Raw genomic sequence first — 22,694 nt, 5'->3', positions numbered from 1 at the left:
TCTTGGTAGGAAGCAATAACTCCCTGTTTCCAGCCTTTGTAATAGGCTCAGCAAACCAGCTGCTGGCTGCTGCTTCAACAAGCAAAGTGTTTTCCAAAATGTCATATTCCTCCAAGCTTACAGTGTTTCAGAGACAAAACACCTACTGAGAAAGATCCGTGCCCCCACACACAATACAGAGTCTATATCTTGCCATTAGGTAAAAAGGAGATGGGAGGTAGCCGCTGCCTTCTCCAGTCTTGTACTTCCCCTCCAAGTTTCTCCCACTGAAGTTATTAACGGCTCTGTTATGGCATCAGTCTGCCTTCATTCCCACAAGCACAAATTTGAAAAAGAAACTGTTGGCCGCACTGAGCGAGAGAGAGAGAGCGAGAGAGAGAGAGAGAGAGGGAGAGAGGGAGAGAGAGAGAGAGAGAGGGAGAGAGAGAGAGGGAGAGAGAGAGAGAGAGAGAGAGAGAGAGAGAGAGAGAGAGAGAGAGAGAGAGGGAGAGAGAGAGAGAGAGAGAGAGAGAGAGAGAGAGAGAGAGGGAGAGAGGGAGAGAGAGAGGGAGAGAGGGAGAGAGAGAGAGGGAGAGAGGGAGTGGGAGACAGAGTTTGCCAACAGCGCCAATCGACCTACTTCCGATTTTGCGGTACGGATCAGTTTCAGGTTTTTGGCCAGTGGGTGGCTGCATGGTACGAATGTTTACCCCGTACAGGAAGGGTGGAAGCGTTTTTGGTGCAGAGCAGACTCCGGGTCTCAGAAGCCACTGTAACCACAACCAATCAGTAGGGAAAATCTCCCCAAAGCCATTTGTGTGTGTGTGTGTGTGTGTGTGTGGTGAATTAGTTTCCATTGGCCTGACTTTGAAGCTTAAAGTTTCTAATCTTATCAGATCTGTGGGGAGGTTCCGCACAACTATTTTTGGAATTCCAAAACCTAGGAGGTAACGTTCGTATGATAACTGTCCTGATGGCTGATATCATTAATGCATTGATGACAATTTGGTGGATAGATTCTGATCAGATTCCATGTAGTTGCTAGATAAAGCACTTTACTGGCTGATTTTATGATAAATACCATAATTAGGATTGCTCAGAGACGTTTAACAGTCTGAAAAGCTCACAACATTTATTCTCAACGATAAAACAATGTGCGAGCTCTCTGTGTGTGGGAGCATCTTCGTGGTTTGCCCTCTGCATTGTGTGAATCAGGCATCCAAGGTTAAACATCTGAGACAAAAATTTGGTTTACTTTATTATTTTATGTATTAGCCAAATATTTTCTATGAGAATTACGTCCACAGCGGATCATTTTGCTCTCATACATCTATCTCCAACGCTCAGGAAGTGCAGGAAGTCTCATGCAGAGATTTGTTACTACAGGCGTTCTAAAAACTCTCAGGGTGGCGTGTTTTGGGCAAAATAGCATGGTGCACCCAGGGGAGCGTGTAACTCATGGAACAAAAGCAGCAAAAAACTTGACGGGCCGTGCAAGTGAGGTGCGCACACCAAAGCTACAGGAGAGGAACGTGTATGGTGACATGCCTCCAGTGACACATCTTGTCGAGACTGTCCGATTCCGGTTGGCTTTTTGTTTTTGTAGCCACGTCCGATCCTAAACCAAATCACAGAACTTTCATCTTCCCTCTCAACTGTGGCCACTTTGAGCTTGAGCTCATGTTTGCAGAGATTCAGGAAACTCAGAGTTTGGAAGAAATCCTATCGGAGCAGGCAGAGCGTTGTCCCCCCTCGCTCCTTTCCTGCTTGTGTCACCATTGTTGTTCATTCCGTCTTCAGTGGACTTAGTGGACTAACATTTCATCAGAAGACCAAAATGCTGCTTCTGCAGCATGGCCGTGCACTAACAGAACAAACTGGCGTATCGCTAGATGTTCCCGTACGATTAGCTACGACAGCTATCAGTGACCCTTTAATTGCATTTAAAGGGTCCCAGTGTAACAATCTGTCGTAACTTACATGCATCAGTGCCTTTTTTTATTGGCCGTATGTGAGCAGATGTAACATGAAGTGAAAAATGAGACCTTCCCCATTTCTCTTGTTCGACTGCAAGAGCCCGTGGACGATTTGGCGATGTGTGATGCTGCCGGACCGCGGACGCGGGTCGGAATTTTTCAGCGACAGTCCAACTTACACCTCTTTCATCTGCTACCGTACATTCACCAAATGATGACACCCTATGATAGTAGCTGAGGTTCGAGAGGAAGACCAGCACTGGATCACGCCGAGCTAACTCCTCACAGCCTCCGACGGTGAACGGTGCCCACTCCACGCTTTGCTTTTCACCTCACACCTCCACACCTTCTCTCTCTCTCTCTCTCCCTCTCAACCCTTAATCTTTTCTGTCTCTCCATGCAGGTTCCTCTTGGTGTGGTTTTTGTTTTTCATCAGCAAAGAGACTGCCAAAACTCTAAAGCAAAAAAAAAAAAAATCATTGTCTGCTCCGCACAACTAATCTACTGCCAAATTACCTGACAGCCCTCGCACCTGAACAGCTTATCATCACATTCATACACATTTTCTCTGTCCTCAATAAACTCAGTGGTTCTTGGGTCCATACGAGTGTTTCATGCACATGTTTGCCCCACACGTATTTCTCAGCGCAGATAACAAGGACCCCATTGCTTCTGCAAAGTGAATCTGGTTTCTCGCTGGTGTGAAACTGACTGCACGACTAAGCTTATTATGTAAATATCCAATCTGTTCGCCGGGTTGGCAACGTGTGGGCTGTAATCAGGTTATTTTTATACCGAGCAGACCCATTTCTGCCGTCGGTCTGTGCGTCTGTGTGTCCAAACTTTAAACAAGCCAGTGCTCAGATGGAGCCACATGGCAGGGACTCACGGCGTCACGGGCGGGTTTAATAGAGATCAACTCTCTGCCTTATGTCAAAACTTCCGAGAAGGAAGCGCAATCAAATCATCGATGGGCTGCGATCAGTGCCAGACGCCCAGATGTGTTGATTTCCTGTGTCATTTGGTCTTAAGTGCTCAGCCAAGCCATCATTAGACATGGAAATATTTTGTATTGTGTGCAGGCAGGGCCATTTTCCGGCTGAACATCAAGTGTAAAAACAAAACCTGTAGAGGGTTTCTCTTTAATAAATGTAAGGATCTGATGCGAGCCAAACCTTCCATCTTTTATTGAACTGAGTCATTGACTGTGCATTAGCAGACTTGAACTCTCCCCCCGAAAACTCCTCTGAATCCCAAAAAAAATAAATATTAGACAGCTGATGAAGCACGTAAAAGCAGAGGAATTGCAAAAACTTCAACTTGAAATGATTGAAATCTTTTAAAAGTGCAGTATGTAAGAAATCGCCATCTCTCAAATCCAGTCTTCCAACACCAGTGTAACCACTAACTACTGCTAACTGTAGCTATTATTGGCTTGTTAGCTGAGTTAGCTGTGCAGCTAGCAGTCTGGACTGCAAGCTAATGAGTGGTGTTATGAAAAGGCATGGGCCAGGGCTAGCTGGTTTGCATGCCAACTTCAGCAGAGACCTCTGCAGCACCATACTTAGTTGACACAAAGTTGAAATTGCTAATTTTTTACAAGTTCTGTTCATAACATAGTTCATTTTTGAATGTTTTCAACCACAATTATTACATATTGCACCTTAAAGTAAAAAATACTTATTCACTGTGACTCTTGACATTAAACTCAAAATACTGGTAGGAAACTAGTTAAAAAAAAAGCAATGATGACAACCACAAATTGTTTATGGTTTGGAAGAACTACCATGTGGACAGAAAGCAGCCCTGTGAGGGTGACAAGCGCCACACATTGATTTGGGGTTTTGAAATACGTAAAGAGGTCCAACTGTGTAAAAGGCCCTTGTTGGAATAAAGCAGCTAATTCTGACTGGAGCCTTTTTTTCTTTTCGTTGGCTTTAGCCGTTCGGTATGAAACAGCTGCAATCAGTCAGGGCGGCTTTCTCACTGTGCTTCCAGACCGACCCCGGAGCTTCATCTGGGGAGGGATGCGATCCTGAACCCACCCAACCTCAAGAAGCACACCAGGAGTCAGGCAGAAGTGCCCAGGAATCATTCATCCCCTCAACAAAAGCACTCGGTTTTAAAATACCTTCATTGATACAATCATTTTGGTTGAAGTCAGCGCTCCGTTCCAGATCACTGCCCTCTCTTCCTCTTCCTCTCTTCCTCTCTTCTTTATTCCCCTGCTCGGGGGGGGGGAAGAGACAGAGACAGACGGGAGGCTTTGGATTCATGCTGCCAAGAGATCCAGGAGGTCTGACTGGGAGCAGATGCAGCAGTTATGAGACAGAGTCATGTTTGGAGAGCGAGGCTTTGAGGATCCTGGCAAGGCTGCGCGCTGGTGGGAGGACCAGTTGGAAAGGGCCAGAACCTTTCAGAGAGGGCATTCAGGATTATGGCGCGAGAGAGGAAATCATTAAGAAGAGGAGAGGAAGAGGGACGGGCGAGAGCGAGAGAATTAGGAAGGGAAGAAGGGAAGAAGGGAAGTCGGGTCGAGAAAATGATTCGACCAGCCAACAAACTTCTAAATGAGCACGAGGCGGACAAAGAAAGGAAAGTCGAACTTTTACGCTTGCAAAATGACTGTAAACCTTTATCCCAGCTTAGCAGTGAAATTAATTAAATCCAAGGGACACAACTTCTCTGTCGCTGCTTCGCTGCCTGTGATTCATTTCAGCTGCTCTCGGGCGATTCATTCCCCAACAAGTATCCAACGGAATGCGGTGTACATCGATGTTTGCGCTCATGTAACGTGTGGGTCAAAAGACGCCAAATCTTTAAACAGTGCAGCAAAAACTACAGGCTGGATGTGAACCCCAAGCCTCAGCCTCAGCACTTTACTGGGAGAGCTATTCATCAGCTTTATTAAAATACCATGTTTTGGTCCGAGGTTAGAATATTAGAGTGCCTGTCAAAGGCTGTATGACAAACACATGGCATTTAATTGAACTGATGAACAGCTCTCCCAGTAAATGACATCGTGCAGGAGGGTCAGGGTTCAAATCCACTCGCTTTTTTGCTGCAAGAAGTTAAATTTTGCCGTCATAAAAACTTTAATTTCAATACACAAGACTATCTTTAAACACATCAAACTGAAACTGAAAAGATGGCCAAAAATTACGTTATGAAACTAATTTTGAATTCTGTGAGAATGTCACTTGGAAATCTCTAGTGAACACCGAAAAGACGTATAATAAAGACGTCCCCTCCCTCCTCTCTGTCTATGTCAGCAAATGAGCGTGCAACAGGAATCACCAGACATGGCAGACAGGACTGCCTCTGTGGAGTTCTCTTTCCTGATTGGGTAAAGGGAGCAGGGATACCAGATAATGCATTCTCTCCTTATTGTTACTGACCAAACACTATAACAGTGATGACTGTTAGAGCTATTTAAAGGTGCACCATGTAGTTTTGGGAAAGACATTTTAGAAGAGAAATATCTTAATTGACTGGTTTTTTTTTTGTTATGGCAAAACAAACTCAATAAACAAACTTGTTTGTATGACCGAATAATCTGGATAAATACACTGAACTTAAGGGACAACACAGTTTCACACTGCTATACTTTGTTCAAATATGGCGGACCCTGCCAACCTTCTAGCTTCAAACACTATCCTGGGACCTTATTTTCCTCCAAGAACGGCGTGTTTATTATAGTTATGGGAAAAATAAATATTTCTGAGTTTGTACTATTACCTCATTGACACGTCATTATCGCATTAACTAGCATCATGATCTAGTGGAAGTCCCAGAGGGATTTAACCGCCTATATTCTCATCACTTAAGAGGTAAATCAACCATCTCCGCGTCTTTCATAAATCATTGCAATTGTAAACAGGGTCTCAACTGTGTTAAAGGTAAATCATCAGTTCATAAGTCTGCGATCCCCCTTGTTAAGCACAGTGCCAACTAATGGCTGTGTGAGTCAGCAGACCTCAGAGCGCTTCACAGTCCATAACCTTTTCAACCCTCGATGAACCGTGTCTCAAGCCCCCGGGCGTCAGACTGTGTCTCTCACTTACTCCAGTGAATCTTTCTTTTTATTAATAGCCCTGCCATGAATTACTGTGAGCATGATCATGTGCGCTTTTGACATTATAGTGTGACAGTGTGTCCCGCAGCGAAAAATGAGACTCGCAGGTGACTCAGGGGTCAAAGCGATCGCTGCGATAAACAGTTGCGGTCCCGACCGCGGCGCTGCGGATGCTCTTCAAAAACTTCAAACGGGAGTTTTCCATTCAGTGCGATCGGTGAGAATTCCTCGGAGGAAAGCGGTGAGGCGCGTGCAAATTGAAACCTCATCAATGGGCTAATGGTGCGGCTCACCTAACTCTCATTTGGCACGCGCACTCATTCACACACAAATCATTGATGGGGCTCTTAAGATCTCACCCTTCTCTATTATCTGGGATTACAGAGAAAGCTTTTTTTTTAGTAGATTCAGGATTTGTGTGTATTATCAGTGAGCCATAAGTCAATGAATCATGTATTGCTCTTTACACAGGCAACATAACTTACGTAACATATCTTAATACCAGTGTGTGAGACGTACAACTGAAAGATTATGCTCTGTACATGTAAAGATGATAAGACCTCGGTGCCCTGAACGCATCATTTATTCTACGGTAAGTGCAGTGACCACGGACGGCATCATCGTCATCTGCTGCAAACAGCGCTGACACCCGGATGACCCTTCAGGGTACCATGGAAGACTCACTCCCAGCACACTGAGGGCTGAAAGAGGCACTGGGCCTTTCAGTGCCCTCTAGTGGCGCTGATGGACTCCTGAAATAAAACAACAGTAAATAAAAAACCCCACACACAGGGCAGGAAAACAGTGACACTACATGCAGCTGTGCGTTGGAGGACAGAAAGAAGAACAATAGCAATTCAAAAACATCAGAAACTCACAAGGGACAACATAAGGCATCGTTATTCTTCGTTCTTATGTAGCTAGTTTGATTTATAGTGTTTTTTTATGCAACTTATTGAGGCATTAATGTCAATGAAAGGGTAATTTAACTTAATTAAACCAATGCTTCAGCAATTACACTAATTTTCAGTTGATAAATATACCACTAATAAGCCATATGTTAGTCTTGTAAAACCCTTAACATGTAATGTGTTTAATGGGGACAGCAAATAACAGCAAAAGCATTAGCTCCGCTCAGCTCATATCTCTACCTGTATGGTCACAAGCTTTCTTTGGATTCTGGTAAAGTGAGCGCGTCCTGTTTCCAAAAGAAGAGTCGCACAATGTCATGATGAAGAGTTTAGTTACAAGACCAAGTAGGCTATAATGAACGGACTGGGGGGGGATTAAAACAGCAAGCCCGAAGCTCATGAAAAACAGCTCACCCGTGGCTGTGAGTGCTGAGGACTGTGTTTGTAGCAGGATCTGCATCGGGGCGCGGGATTTTGGGAAGGGAGGGGGGGTGCTCGTGCCAGCGCGCACATGCGCACTCGGTGGGAAACAACGGTTGAAAACGGGCAGCTATGCCGCGCGGCGCAGAAAACGAGCCGGACGCGTCCGCTTGGAACAACGGCCGGTGTAGCGGAGGACTCACCCGGGGACTGCGGGACCGGGAGGCTGCTGACAGGCACTAACGGCGACTCTTTCCCCGGGGATAACCTCCCTCCTGAGAGCGGCGGGGCGAGCGGTCGACGAATCCGCTCCTTCTCCCCCTCTCCTCTCCTCTCCTGTCCTCTCCTCCTGCTCTCCTCTCCTCTGCCTTCGGCTCCGCCAGAGAGACACGCACCGAGACAGCCGGCTATGTCGCTGCTAAACGTGTAGGATTTATCCCCGTTGTCCGTCTGTTCGTGCCGACTGTAAATAAAACTGAGACGCTAAGCGACCACGGCGGGGTTCACTATGGTTCTGTCGGCGCTCCGAAGGAGGAGATGTCTCAGTAGCTGCTGTATGGGGACGTTATGCTTGCAGTTGTTGCTGTGGATTTTATGCGCCGTGAACGGAGAGGAGCAGCCGTTCAGCGTGGAGGTAAGAGCCGGGACCGTTATTTGTTGTCCCCCCTCTTTTACTGCTAATATCCTATCTCGTCTTCCTTCAGGAGAATAATGTGCCTCAGCCACATTGCAGCCCATGTTGTGGCCCCGTGGTGTGATGTTTTAACCAACAACAGGGTCTTTGTTGGGCTGGGAGATGCCCAGCTGGGTCGCACCTCCATCCCTCCTTTTTCCTCCACTTTTTGAATTCTCTCTGGAGGAATCTCTTTCTCTTCCCACCACTGGCTTGTGTTTGTTTGTGTGTTCTAAAAACCGACCAACATTTAAGCTAAGAAAAACAAGGAGTTGCTTATTTTCACTATAATTTGATTTACAAAATAAATAGATAAATAAATAAATAAGAAAATGTCCCTAGTAGACATCAGCGAGAACTGGTTTAATTTTAGTCAACTGTAATGCTGTTATCTCCCCCCCTTGCAAAAGCCCACATGCCCGTGTAATTCAATACAAAGTCAACAGAGAAATCATCTGTCAGTGGGGCAAACACTTGGGCAGGTCTCTGTGTCTCAGGGAGTTTTTAAGACCGAACATGAGAGCCTCCACTACAGAGCGTTCAGATAGTATCACTTGGTGCCTTTTTCTTATATGAAATGCAGCACATGCTCTGAGGCTAAACTCTCCAGAAAGAGATCTGATGGGTTCACAAGCAACAATGTGGGCAGTGAGATGAGATTTTAACTAAGGGAGGAAAAAAAGGTTTTCTTTTCAAAGGGAGCTTTTATTCCCATCTGATATCTCGACTTAATGGATTGTTAAAAGCCTTCAGGCTACAAGTGTTGCGCCAATAAACTTTAACACTCAATCAGCCTTTAAAGAGAATCGATGTTTATTCCCTTTGACTTTTCTTCCTGTCAAGAGCTAATGCGAGCGGACCCTAATTTGCGTTTTTTTTTCTTTTTTTTTTTTATATCAAGGGCACATCCGTCCACTTTACGCCCTTTTATTATTTTCGACAGCAAAGATGCTGTTGAGCCACAGTTGATTGGGCTATCATAAAGTGTGACACTGCCAGCCCCCTCGCCTGTCTCTCACACTTGGCTGAACACACACACACACACACAAAACACACAACACAGGAACATCCTGGCATGTCTACTGACAGTCATTTAAGTCCTACATCCACATTTCCACATGATTTGCAAGCTTGGCATGCCGCGCTGTTCCCTTTGGAGAGGCAGGGAGCAGATTCAGTCCAGATGCTACAGGTTATTCAGTTAGAATGTGCAGGCTCACATGACGGAAAGAGGAAGAAAGTTAGAGAAAAAAAAAAAAAGGTTTGTCTTGCGCGCTGTCTTGACTATGGTCTCTTAACTCTGGGCCAAATAGACGTCAACTGACCCAAGCTTTTCAACGAGATCTAGCCATAATTAAAAATCTAAATTCAAGCGATTGTTGATAACGTCCGGCATATAATCGCAGTCATATTTCACATTCCCCCTCTCCCACATCCTTTGCCCTCACTTGTAATTATCCTACACAATCCCTCGCATCGAATTTCCTCTCAAAGCTTTTCTTTGTCGCACTTACATGTGAATACACTGTAGTCTAGGAAATCTGAGCGTCGCTGTAAGTCAGTCTTTGGCAGCCAAGTGAACTCCCGAGCAAAGACATGAACTTGCAAACCCACTGGCCTTTTAAATGTATGAGATGTGTGCTCAGCCCTGGGGGTTAAAACGGAGAAAACGCTCCACACTTTTCGCACGAAAAGAGAATTCCATACATCTCTGCATGCATACGAGTAGAGACATCATAAAGTAAGACGTTCGCACTGTATGTTGGTGACAGCCTCCCGCTATGCCTCTGTCATGTGTGGAAACTGCCGTGTTCTCACTTCAGTCACTCACTTATCTGGCGAGTAAATGTTGTTTCAGTAGTTGCACATCTGTGATCACTGTTTTCTTAACTCCCTGACATGATAGCGTGTGTTGGAGGGCTTCAAAGCCTCCACATGTCTGGTTAGCAAACTTGATTATTTTCGTTATTGATTAATCTGATTATTATCATTATTAATGGAGGAAAACCCAAAGTGACATTTTCAAATCACTTCTTTGGTCCATAAAACAGTCAGAAACCTAAAGACACTTCATCTGCTGTCATAAATGACAAAGATTAGAAGTGAATCCCTAAGTAGAGGCAACCAGCAAATGTGTTTTCGCTTGAAGAATGACAGAAACGATTGTCAGAATACCTGCCGTGTAATCTCCTTTTGAGAAACCTTTTACAGGTTTGAGCATCACGCTGCCAAACGTATCTGAGTGAGACTGTACTGGCAGCTGTCTGCTGTAAGTGTGGAAATGAAGAATGATACAAATTCAGTTGGCTTTAAAACAAAACCCGATGTGACCTTGGGAGGCATTTGAAGCAGGACAAAGCGATGTCCAGAAATGTGTCGTACTGTAAGTGCTGTTTAAACAGTGTTCAGCCCGGCAGTGTTATGTTGCAGCCAGGCAGCGGTCTACAGCCAGCAGGGTGACCGATGTCTCATGTGTGTCTGCGATGGTATAAACAGTTTGTGTGGAGTACAATGAACTGGTTTCACTGGAGCCACATACTGGACTTGTTATGACTGTGTGTGTGTGTGTGTGTGTGTGTGTGTGTGTGTGTGTGTGTGTGTGTGTGTGTGTGTGTGCGCACCACAGGTTACAGAGGGTAATAATGAAGAGAGAGAGATGAGAGTTCCCGCTAAATGACAAGTGTGGTCTGAGGTAGGAGGTCACCCAAACCTGCCCTGTAATTGCCGGTCAGACTTGCGGTCTTTCAGAAAATGTTACCCTTTATGTTGGCAGCTGTAGCGCCGACTTCCTGGATTTGACTTGACTGCATGGCTGAGTTTACTGTATTGCCAATTTTCTCCTTTCTTACAATTTTCTTTGCTCTGGATGACATTTTACAGAGAGTGCAGCCTGTCGCCGGGTGATAAAACAAGTAATTAATCCGAACTTGTAACACCTCTCTTCAGTCTAACACTATAGATCAGCCAGCTGGTGCTTACTGCTGAAATATTTCTGAAAAGCTCCTCAGCTTTTGTTTATCCGATTGTCTTCCCTGAAGAAGTAATTTTCTCTGCAAATTAGACAATGTCATTAACAATGGCACAGCCATGACTTAATTTCATTTATCTCTTTGCGAGTGTGATTTTCCGTTTCAATTCATATTGATTTTATATGGGAAAGTAACAACTTAGTGCGACAGCCGGCCAAGTCGTCTGGTCCATTTTCTTCCCATGGCCAAATACTGTATGTGGTAGGTAGGCGTAGAGTAATTCAATGGTAATCTCTTTTACCTCTTTGTGTTCGATGGTGCTGTTTACACTTCTTTGCTGTTCTGTTTACAATGGATGAAGCACTTCTCTGTGGCTGAACTGACCAGGATTACTTGTGGTGTGCGTCCTGTTAAATTGTTAAATGCCACTCTTACAAACAATGAAACTTTGTGCATAGGATCCTAAAGTGTTTCACGTATGGATGGATAGTTCTGTTCCTGCCTGCCTGGTTGCTGTCCCTGCCCAGTGGTGGCGCCCCTTGATTTCTAACCCTGTCTTCATGTGTGGAAGGTATTTCATGTAGTGGCGAATTACTTTATGAAAAAACCGTATCTGATGTAACGTTAGTCTGTCTTAGTCTACACTGACAAACATGACATTAGCTACGCCTGCTGTATATATAACGTTAACATACAGCAGTTACTTGTTTGTGTCAATTTGTATAACTTGGATTAAGAGGGAGAGAGAGATTAAGAGGATTTAGGTGTTTTCAGCAGAAGTGGCCCTCAAATGATGATGATTGACTCAGTGTATCCTCCATGCAAAATTGTGACATACTCCTCTGCAGTCGGTGGAGGCTGCGTAGCCACTGGCAACTATCAGAGCCAGTCCAGCCAATAACATTTGTTTGTAAAATGTCCTATCATCACTGGCATCGACCTCTAAAAGGTACAGTGTGTAGGATTAAGTGAGCAGCGGAGCACCCCTTGTCTCATCCTTCCCTATAATGGCCGTGTTCAAATCCCCCCCCCCCTCTCTGGACCCAGTGATTTGTCTGTCCCAGGCTACCTTAGAAACATGGGGACGCAACATGGTGGACTTGGCATGAGAGGACCCAGTGCCTCAGTCTAAGGTAGCGAAGAAGATTAAGAAAACAGTAGTTCTCAGTTTCAGTTGATTATGCCCTAATGAAAGCATGATTATGACTATTATATTCCGTTTCTGACCTTCAGTCCCACACACTAGACCTTTTTAATATTGCATAAGAATTTTCTCTGCTCACTGCCAGCCTGAACTGTGTCCATCGTCCCATTTTGTCTAAAGTGGTTGTTTTGAACTGGTGCTTTAAGGCTTTCACTTCAAGATACAACATCATATTTAAAGGCCAAGTGCACTACTGATGCTCTTAACCCTGTGCCGGGTTTTCATTGGAGTGACGCCCTGAAACCTGAAATCTATGGTTTGAGTTTTGAATGCAGGCACAGAGTGACCGATATGTACATTTCAAGAATTTACAGACATTGCAGTGAAACAGGAATATATTGATCTTAAAAGCTTTTGTTTCCATCTGTGTCCAAAAATTGCCTGGTTACATAAAATCCTCATTGTATCACTCACAGCTGTTTCCATGCTCTGTAGCCTACTTTCTTCTCCTTCTGCTGGGATTTGTGATATTTTGACTCATGGCTGATTTTTCTCACCACAGTAGCTTTCTCTAGGAACACAACAACAACAACAACGAGGAAGCGTCAAAGCCTCATGAGCATCGCACTGCCTTGGTTACACTTGGCGTTTCACAGAGAGGCATCAGGTGCAGCGCTCCACTCTGAGTCACATTAAGTGTTTGAATCATGCCACTGTGCTCACCAGAGACTAAGCAAAGTTGCGTAGTCAAAGGTAATCCACTGTACAACAAAGAGAGCGCAAAGTTGCTCCAGTGTACTCCCATCTGTTTGCACATCCCGTCTCAGATGAATTTATGAAAGCTGCTTCAGAGAGACTCCGCCGACAGTCTACTGTAATTATTAACTTCACAAAGGAGTTGATCTGTTCCCGCTTTTGGTCTGTCGGTCAGTTAGTGAGGTATCTGAAAAAATCAATGATCAGATTTCCATGAAATGTGGTGCACAGACCTTGTGTCAAGAAACAATTGATTAGATTTTGGTCATGATCCAGAAGTGGAAACTCAAACATTAGTCAGTCCATTGAGTTTAAGCCACAACTATGAAACGAATACAGATAGAGACTTTTGATTACAAGGTATGAGAGATGCCAAGATTGATTAGGTAGGAACAGAAATGTGTCTTTGAGTGTAACAGTTCATCAAGTGCTTTTTTTTGCTCTTATTGTGTGCAATAATGGTATTGCCCTTGAAATGATTGACTTGTTGACTTTTTTTTTATTATTATTAAGATTAACTAATTATTCAGCTTTAAATGTGCTGGTAGGCACATTATTACCCTTTGACAGAGCCAGGCTGACTTTATGCTAAACTACTCTCATCATCTATTGGTTCAAGCTTTAGATTCAATGTACAGGCATTAAAGTGAGTGAGATTTGCTATTCATATTTCAACAAAAAAGGAGGAAGCATATCACTAGAGTAACCACTAACTGTAGCTGCTGTTGGCTAGTTAGCTCAGTTAGCTGTACACCTAGTGGTCCAGGCTCAGGGCTCAGAGCACCGGGAGAGTGCATGAGCTGTGGACCGGACAGGTCAGGTTAGCTGTCAAAACTGCTATTTCTTCACAATCTGTTCATACATTTCAGTTAATTATTTTAATGTTTTAACAAATAATCTTACATTTTACAATTGTATAACTCCAAACATAGTTAAAAAACAAGTAAATCACAAGTATGTAATGTAATGTACAACAGGTACAGATACCAGATACCAATTTAATCAGTTTATTGTTTTATCGACTGTTATCTCCCATATCATATTGTACTGGATCACCAAGCCCTGCTGCAAAACTATGAGTCACATACCACTGTAACCACTGTAGCTGTTTTCAGCACTATGCTAATGCGGCGCTCACTCCTATCCAATGCAAACTGCTTAGCTCTGTTGTCACTATGTGGAGAATGGTAGAGATTCATTCCTGTCACAGCTCATGTTACCAGTTTGCATGCTCGGCCTTTGAGTGGCGTCTGAGTAATGGGAAGCAACTGGTGAGAATGTGTGCCTGACGGTATGCAGTCGTGGCTTCTTGGGTTCTGTCCTCTCAGTGTCTGTTGCCAGTCAGATTTACATGGGACAGTGGCTGCTCTCGGTAGGTAGCCACAGTCCTGCTGATGACAAAGACTGAAACATTTACTCTGCTGGACTGAACTGAGGCTTAAATATAACTGAATGCAATTCAAAACAGTCTGAAAGATCTTATTTGCTATTTTTGGTGATAAGCGTTCACTGGCATGGTGTTTTTGCACTGCGTTTCCCAGAAATCACTTGGCAGTCGCACCAGTGTCCATGGTACTTTGGTATGTTTTGACTTGAAATTTCTCTTAGTGAGGCTTAAATTTCCATCGCTTTCCTGTGCCATGGTGGTTATCAGTACTTATATTAACTACTTAACTACACAATTGTTTGAAATAGACACAATTTGAACACATTTATGAACTAGAATTTCTATTTTCAACAAAGTAGATGTTTCATGGTTGCTGATTGTTCCATGCAGCTGTATTTTCCTCATAGATACAGTACACTTTGTATGTATGAGCTCACCTTCTGTGTCTGAGTGCATGCGGGCCTATTCATGAGTGTTTGCCCTCATTTCTCACTGAGCAGTCATATGGATTGCAAGAGCGCAAATGCATACACGCACGCACGCACACACTCACACACACAAACACAGTACTCTTGACGTCATTTGGCTTTGATAAGAGAGCAGATTTTGGAGCCACTGGGGTGTCTGTGTCAGTCTGTTCACCCAATCCTAGAGAAATACACAACACCTGCACTGACCTAAATGATTCATAATTGCACACACACACTGACACACATAGACACAAATCTTTCCAAATCTTCCTCCCTGTATGTCAACACGCAGTCTTTCTCTCACTGAAATGTATCTTTGGTCACAGCTTACTGAGCTGTTAAATCTTTAATGTGACTGACAAGTGCAACATTAGATGATGCCAATGGGGCATCACATGTAAGGCTGTCAATTAAGCTGTTGACAGAAGCGCTCAGGGATGTGTGTGTGTATATCTGTGTGTGTATGTCTGTGTGTGTATTGGGGGGGTATTTTCACACCACACAGTTTAGTGAATCATGTCAACTGTTGCAATCTGTTCCTGCGCACTTTAATAGGATCTTATAGCAGCGTATTTGAAAATATGATTACGCCTCACCATGAAATGAACTTAAGTAGAATATCAATCAGCCGTATGGAGGTTCAGTCTTGATTGAGATTTTTTTTTGTTTTTTTGCGTCAGCTGATGTCAGATATCATACTCCAGACAATTGTCTTTTCGTCGTTTTCCAAAATCTGAAGTCTTTAAAATGCTTTGGACAAAGGATTAGCCACCACAATAGGCACTGTTCTGATCAGTATGTATGATCAGACTGTGACATTTTTGGGTGACATTTTTGTGACATTTTGTCCTAATGGGGCCACCGAGATGGTGAACATGGTGTGCATTGAGTATTTTCTGTGTGCGTGTCTGTGTAGGCGCTGGCAGCTAAATATGCAGCGATACCCTGTTCAACCTCTGCAGTGATCTCATCGCTCTTGGGTCAAGAGGTGCAGATAATAGTTGGGGCATCATCATTTTTGAAATTTAAATTCGAGTAGAGCAGTTAAATTATGTGTGTATGTGTGTGGGTGCATGGTTACTGATGTGGGCAGGAATGCTGCGGTTGCCTTGGCGACCCTGGCATACTCGCTGGTGGTTCGCCGTGTAACCGATGAATAATTTAGGGCGGTCAGAGGCGGCAGGCTTTCCCATGAGGCCAGGATCACGTTCCCACAAGTCACCTGGGCCGAAAGCTCCAGTCACTCCCGAGTGCACTGTCCCAGCTCTGTTGCTGGAGAGATGAAGACACTTTTTTTTAAATCCCTCCAGCTGCCATCACCCACCGGGTTTTGTCATATAGTCAGTGATGCCAGTGTCCAGTTGCATGGCATACAGATCTCTGCTTTGCTGAGTAGTGGTGAAACAGAATTAAGTCAAACCATGGTCTGTGCATAGTTATATTTGACCCACTTTTAGTTATTATTTATTTATCTGAAAAATTATCACATTTGTGCCTCAAAACCATGACTGGATCTGAACCGTGACCTTTGTAATCCATCGCCCTGCTAATTTTCAGAAGTCTTCAAGTACAAATGTTGGAAAAGTTACATTTGTGATGGCCATGTTTATTGTGAATTGCCTTTTTTCACCACTGTAACCCCTTAAAATTGAAATAACTTATCTAGTACATATTTACATAATTCATTGAATAAATGTCAGGGCAGGAAAGTTTAAAACATCTTTCTTCTTTCACAGTTTTCTTATCTTGGTTCTAATTGGTAGACCTGATATTTGTGGTATAAAACTTCAAGGTCTTCTCCTGCTGAGTGTCTATCCTTGCAGGGAGCTAATTGTATTCACCCAGCACCCCTGGGTGTAAATCCTTCCCTGATTAGATGGGTAGAATGAGAACCTGGAGGGCTCATAGGCAGGTACTGACAGGAAGATGCCCATAGCAGAGAAACTTGTTGGCATTTTGCATCCTTCAAGCAGTTTTAAGGCAGCATCTCTGTCCTGCCAAGTAGCACACCTGTGTCACTTGATGTTTGTGAAATTCTAGCGAGTAGCATATGGCTCAGAGTAACGGCCAAACCAGCTTATTTAATATGAGACATTATTCTAGAGTTTGTTACCGCTCTGTTTGTACAAATAGATCTTCTGAATTATGAAAGAGTGTATATAGAGATGCAATCCTAAATAGTGTGCATTCATTGTGAATGCCAGTGTGCAGTGCTTTGTTCTCTGCGCACACTGCCAAACTATAAGTCAGATACTGTGTAGACATGCAGGTACAGTACATTTTTATATACACATTCTTAAGAACATGCAGGGACAGTATGTGTACTCAACTTGAGTAATACTGTTGAATACAGAACGTACAGTCGTCTCCTCTTTTCCATCCAGCCCATAAACATTCTCTGAGTAGCTCAGGCTTGTAAACACACACTCTGCTTTCAGTGATGGTGTGTGACAAACCTGCTCTGATCACAGGCATAAATATAGAGACTTTATAGACCAGTCTGAGACTAATTACCTCTGATATTGCAGTGTGTGTAACAGGACCCAAGGGTGAGTGATGGATAATGTTGCAAACACTTGGGAAATAACTTGTAATTCCAGGCACTGTCACAGAAATTGATGCATGCAAAGACATGCAGAGGAGCCAGCAGTGTTGTAGTCAAGGCCACCTAAACTAAGACCAAGACTAGGACAAGACATGGAGGTCTTGAGACCAAGTCAAGACCAAGACCAGTGCTTGTCCCACAGCACATGGCACGCTACAATGTGGAACATGCAAACCATAGGTCTTGAAAGGAAATCCAGAGTCTTCATTTGGCCTAGACCGAGAGGAGTTAGAGTTAAAATGCAGTGGATTCAGAGACAAGACTATTAAAAAGTGGTCTTGAAACCAGACTTGAAACCAAGACCAAGTCTCAGTTTTTGTTTCGCTCAGACTCACTTTATTGCAGCACTCTCCAATGAAGGACTAACTAGTGTGACATGAACAAATACAAGCCATGAACATTCTTCTCTTGATTTTTTTTGTTCTTGCCACGGTCTTTTCATTCATTTTTGAAGTCAGTTCATGTCAAAAGTTCACCCTCACCATCTGTCTAGAACCAAACTTCCACTCCCACAACTTCCCATAAAGAATTAATGCACATGTGATCTGCAGCCACACGCTGTCTGTAACCCAAGGGGACCGAGCTCTTATCAGCTGATCGGTCACAAACGTCAACATCAGCAGCCACCGCACGTTGCCATGCCGACCGTGCTTCCTGAGGCACTTCTCATCCATAATGGAGTGATTCCATCGCCTTGCCGGTTGGCCTTTTGATGGCACCCATCGACTAATTAGCCCGCCTTCTGCTCGTCAGGTAATGGGCCAGACCGGCTGGTTGGGAGGTGTTCTGGGGACATGAATGCTGCGGGTTCACCCCAGTTCAGTGCATGTGCAAGGCATCTGGATGAGGACAAGGATTGTGAGTCACTTCAGGACGAGGACCACTCTTCCACCGGATAACTCGCATGTTGCTCCCCTGATGTGCAGTATTGGTAGCAGAGTCTCATTTAACCTGAGATGACATTGCTTTGCTTCTCAGCTGACAGGTTCTGTGTAGCTTTGGCTACGCAAATGCGCTGAAATGTCCTTTTTAGGGGAGATACGAAGGCCATGATTTTAAACCACAAGCTGTTTTTTTTTCATAGTGTGACAAAAGTGAAGATGAAATGCACTCTGTGTGAAGTCTTGTGTAGAGAAGGGAGGTGAGGCCGAGGTCTTCCTGCGTCAGGCGCATGAGAGAAATCTACTTCAAAGTGAAGTGAAATCAAGTGTGGACGACCCAAAAATAGGCACTGATGAATTTGGGAAACTTTAGCCTTCATTGGGGCATGCTGCTGGACTCCATGTCATTGCACTCCAAATCAATCTTAAAACTTGATTTCCAGAGCAGTTGAACCTCATTATTGCACTCCAGTCTTTCCTGAACACACACTGTTTTTCTCACTGCAAACATTATTCGATTACACGCATGTGGCTGGTTTGATTGCTCTGCATGACGATCCGGATGAGAGTTTTGATAAATGCATGAATATATTGAACAGACACAACAAATACATCACTTAACTCTTGGGAAGAAATTACATTTTTTTTTTTCCATATGTGCACAATTAAAAAAACTGCTCCTATACAGTATCTTCTTTGTTACCCTAGCTTTCTTCGCTTTAATACAATAACAAAAGTTTTCCAATCAGCCCAAGTGTTTTTTATTCTTCTGCCACAGCTGTGGCCGCACAAATGATATTGTGTTGTCCATTTATCCATCCATCTGACCCGTTCTTCTGAAAGTGATATCTCACTTGTGCTCTCAGGGAATTACTTCAAATTTAATGCAAACTTCAACCCCCTCCCAGTCGTATGGACTCAAGGATGAACTGGTTGACTGTGACCTCACATTACTATCATTCTGATGAATACCATATCTCAAAAACACACAATTTGCTGATATTGAGCTTCAGCTGACTGTCATTGCATCATGTTTCTCACCGGACATCATTCACTGAAATCACACATGTCAATATAGTGATTTCACCAAAGACTACATTTGCCTTTCATGAAATTCCTTTAAAGTCTTCGAAAACTTAGGCGAAATATGCGACTATGGGCAGACATGGATGTAAACTACAACTTAACTGGTGCATGAAGGCATACAACCTCGAGGCAGTCAATCAAGTTTTGTTTTGTGTAAGACAGTGTGTCAACTCTAAACGGGCAGGAGCGTAAATCACCGATGTATCATTTCCTGCTTTGATCCTGAGGAGTGAGCCCGAGATGTGAACATTCATATTGATATCTCCTCATTAACAATTCATGAAGCTTTTCTCCCCCTGTTATGATCTGATGCTCTGGTCAAAATAATGATGGTGCCTGATAATCGTCCGTCTGATGCTTTACCTCTGGCTCTGTTTGCAGTAATGTTACTGCGGCAGCCCAGTGAACCACTTGTCTTGCAGCAGTGGATGAAGTATGGTTACCATTCTGCATCATTATTATTACATCAACAGGGAGTCCAAATTGCAGCCCTATTGAACAGCACCGTCTGTTTTTACAAACCCCCCTCGTTATCTGCAGAGAAGACGGGGAGGAATTTCTGTCTTATTGAATAAGGAGGCTGTCGAGCTGGAGCCTCCTGGTCTCTAGACTCCTTACATTGGCTGAACACAGGACCCATAGATCACGGAGAGAAAAGAGTCAATCGATGAGGAGAAGAGAGAGATAAGGACTGATAGGAGAGCGAAAGCTGGAGTAAAAGGAGTGGAGCTCGGTGCTGATTCAGCAAAACGCCTTAAGATCTACCCTTCCCTCTCCAGGATTACAAGCAGAAGATGGGTCACTCTCGTGGAAGCAGTGAAAGAGTGGGAGACACTGCTTCAGTCACTTGTACTGTAGCCATCAGCAAACATCTGCATCGTTGTTTAGCTGTTCTTCTATTTTCTCAGCTGTCCAATAGCATGTCCAACATCACCGACCCCTCTCTCTCGCTGAATTCCCTTCAAGTTTAACCTCTTCCCAAAAGAAGTCATGGAAGACAGAACTAATAAGATGACGTGCATCATGATCTGTGAACTCTGTCAATGACTAGGATTCGATCTTTTACATTTCATGCAGTACTGGGGTTTCCTCGTAAAGCGTTCCTAGCTTGGCAGCAACATTGAAGGTTTCCACTTAAAAAATGGTGTGAAAAACCTCTTTTCAAATCAATGTTTGGGACTAAAAAAAAAAAAAAGGTTGATTTGAAAATGTACGTCCTTGGCTGATGGAGCAGTCTCTCACACACAGCAATATATGATTGGTCAGAGCTAATAACCTATAAACACTGAATAATCTGAATCTGCACGGTAACAAAATGTATCAGATTGGAGAGGAAGAGGACGTACAAAGCAGCAAAACAGTCTCAAGAAAAGTTGCAGAAAATTGCTGGTGTCGGTCGATGCCAGGGCGAGCTGTAAGGAGCCGTTTTACTCTTTACTGTCTGTTCGATAGTCTCCAGAGATGTTTTGTGGACTATGAATTTCTCCAGACTTTCCACTGGCATGGGACGAGTATGCTCTGACTGTATTTTTTTTTATTTTTGGATGAACTAATCCTTTTCTTTGCAAAATGTTGCTAAAGAAGAGGCACAGAGACTTGTTGTCGCCGTCAGTGTGCAAAGTTTGACTGAAATCACCGGCTGCTCTTTTCTGCTCTACTCATCTGTTGTGTTGTGTGAACCCGTGTGACAGCTACACCCCTCATGTCCTGCCAATCAGCTTCTCTTACGGGACGCTGAGCACCCCCCACCACCACCACCACCACCACCCCGCCAAAAGCTCCTACGAGCACACACACCTTCCAATATCCTGTCAGTCTCTGAGTGACAGACATATCTCACAACAGCTTCGGCTTTCTCTTTCTCCGCTGCTCCTTTTTTCTAATGCATCTCTGGATCTGATAAGGGCTGCATTGTCTGGAAGCCCAAACACATCACAGCGCCTCACTGAATACTTTACTGCCAACACCTCTTGAAATACACACTGTCATGTTCTCTCCATGGCTCCTCATTTACATAATAGTGGTGTTGCTCATACTGCAAATACATTTCGTATACACTGTTTTTGTGTTCTGAGCAGAGAACATCTTAGATCTGCACTAGGCACAAATGTATAGTTTGTGTTTGTCCTCACCCACATAGGCGTATTCGTCTCCTTTTTTTCAAAACCCCATGTTCTGAAGCTCATGTCGAATTGAAATGTCTAAACAATCAGCTCGCATAGCGTTCTGATGCTGTGGGAGGAGCGACGGCCTCATGGCTTTCTGGCACTTGATACGCAGTGCCACGTCTGAACCATAAACTTTTTTCTTAAGTTTGTTTTCGTTGATGCTCCTTCGCCCCGAAAGCGGCAGTGGAATTCACTGGGGGGTCAGTGGTTTTTGGACAGAGCCAAACATGGTCACAATGAAAGACCTCCGATGTCAGAGAAGGAGATGCGAGGGAGCTGATTACAGGACATGAAAAGGGAAAGTAGACATTAGGAGGAAACAGCGACAACAGTAGGGAGTGATGGGGAGGAGACATGGGAAAAGGAAGCATGGGGGGAGCAAGTAAAGATCCTCCAGCATGCGTGACACCTGCTGCTTAATGGCTTAATGATGGCAATATGAGGAAGCTTGTCAAGCCTGCTGGAATCCAGTGTGATTTTAATATAATAATATACAACATAATAAAACTTAAATGTTGCTTGACCTACAATCCTAATTTACACTCGTAAAACTGAAGACTTGTAACTTTAAGCACAAGTTCTAAAAGTCTGATTTGTGAAGTTTAGGAATAAGACTCGTTCCAAAGATTTAAATTATATTTGTGAGCTCGCCTCTTTGAGATTTAACACCCTTGTTCTTCAGAGATTCAAACGTTGCCTTGTCGGCTTTGCGTGCTGGTATTTATGACCCTGTTTTATCAGGGGAAAGATCTGAAACTGAGAGAGAGAAAGCAGCTTTAACAAACTTGGCGGGGTTTAAAAGAGGTCATTTGTGCTATTCAAACCTAAATCATAGTTTTTATGCTTTCCAAACCTTACTTTCGTACTTGGATTTGAGTTCGTTTTGGAAGGAAATGTGCTTGTTTGCGTTTGCAAGTGTGTGTCCACCGTGTGTGGTATTTCTGTGGTGTGATTGTATCATGGCTGAGCTCTCTGTCAGCGAGTCAGGCTTATTTTCAAGTGTTTCATGTCATCACCTGGGAAATCTCACACCCGCACCTCTCACCCCCTGACGTCTATCCAGAGTGTAAAAAAACCTGACACACGTCGCAACGTTACTGAGCACTCAGTGAGCGTGAAAGGGCGTACATGGAAAACGAGATGCGGTGCAGATGGAAAGCGTAAGCAAATGAGAAAAAAGTCAACAGGTGGAAG

The 22,694-nt window shown here is 43.9% G+C and overlaps 1 protein-coding gene across 3 annotated transcripts in view; it reads left to right on the top strand.

The window, feature by feature from the left end:
* Nucleotides 1-7,502: 7,502 nt before the first annotated feature.
* LOC119008904 (matrix metalloproteinase-16-like) overlaps nucleotides 7,503-22,694 on the top strand; it is a 74,683-nt gene continuing 59,491 nt past the window's right edge. Inside the window, exon 1 of one of the 3 annotated variants that reach the window (XM_037079632.1) lies at nucleotides 7,503-7,995. In XM_037079632.1, coding sequence (XP_036935527.1) covers nucleotides 7,870-7,995 — 126 coding nt within the window. In that variant the 5' untranslated portion in view covers nucleotides 7,503-7,869. Of the gene's footprint in view, nucleotides 7,996-10,667; nucleotides 10,727-22,694 lie in introns of those variants that run through there. The other 2 variants (XM_037079631.1, XM_037079633.1) reach the window with 2 other exon arrangements.

This window comes from Acanthopagrus latus, chromosome 19, assembly GCF_904848185.1.
Source record: "Acanthopagrus latus isolate v.2019 chromosome 19, fAcaLat1.1, whole genome shotgun sequence".
NCBI classification, from domain to species: Eukaryota; Metazoa; Chordata; class Actinopteri; order Spariformes; family Sparidae; genus Acanthopagrus; species Acanthopagrus latus.
The sequence above is the reverse complement of the archived record's forward strand: the minus strand, read 5'-3'. Positions and strand labels throughout refer to the sequence as shown.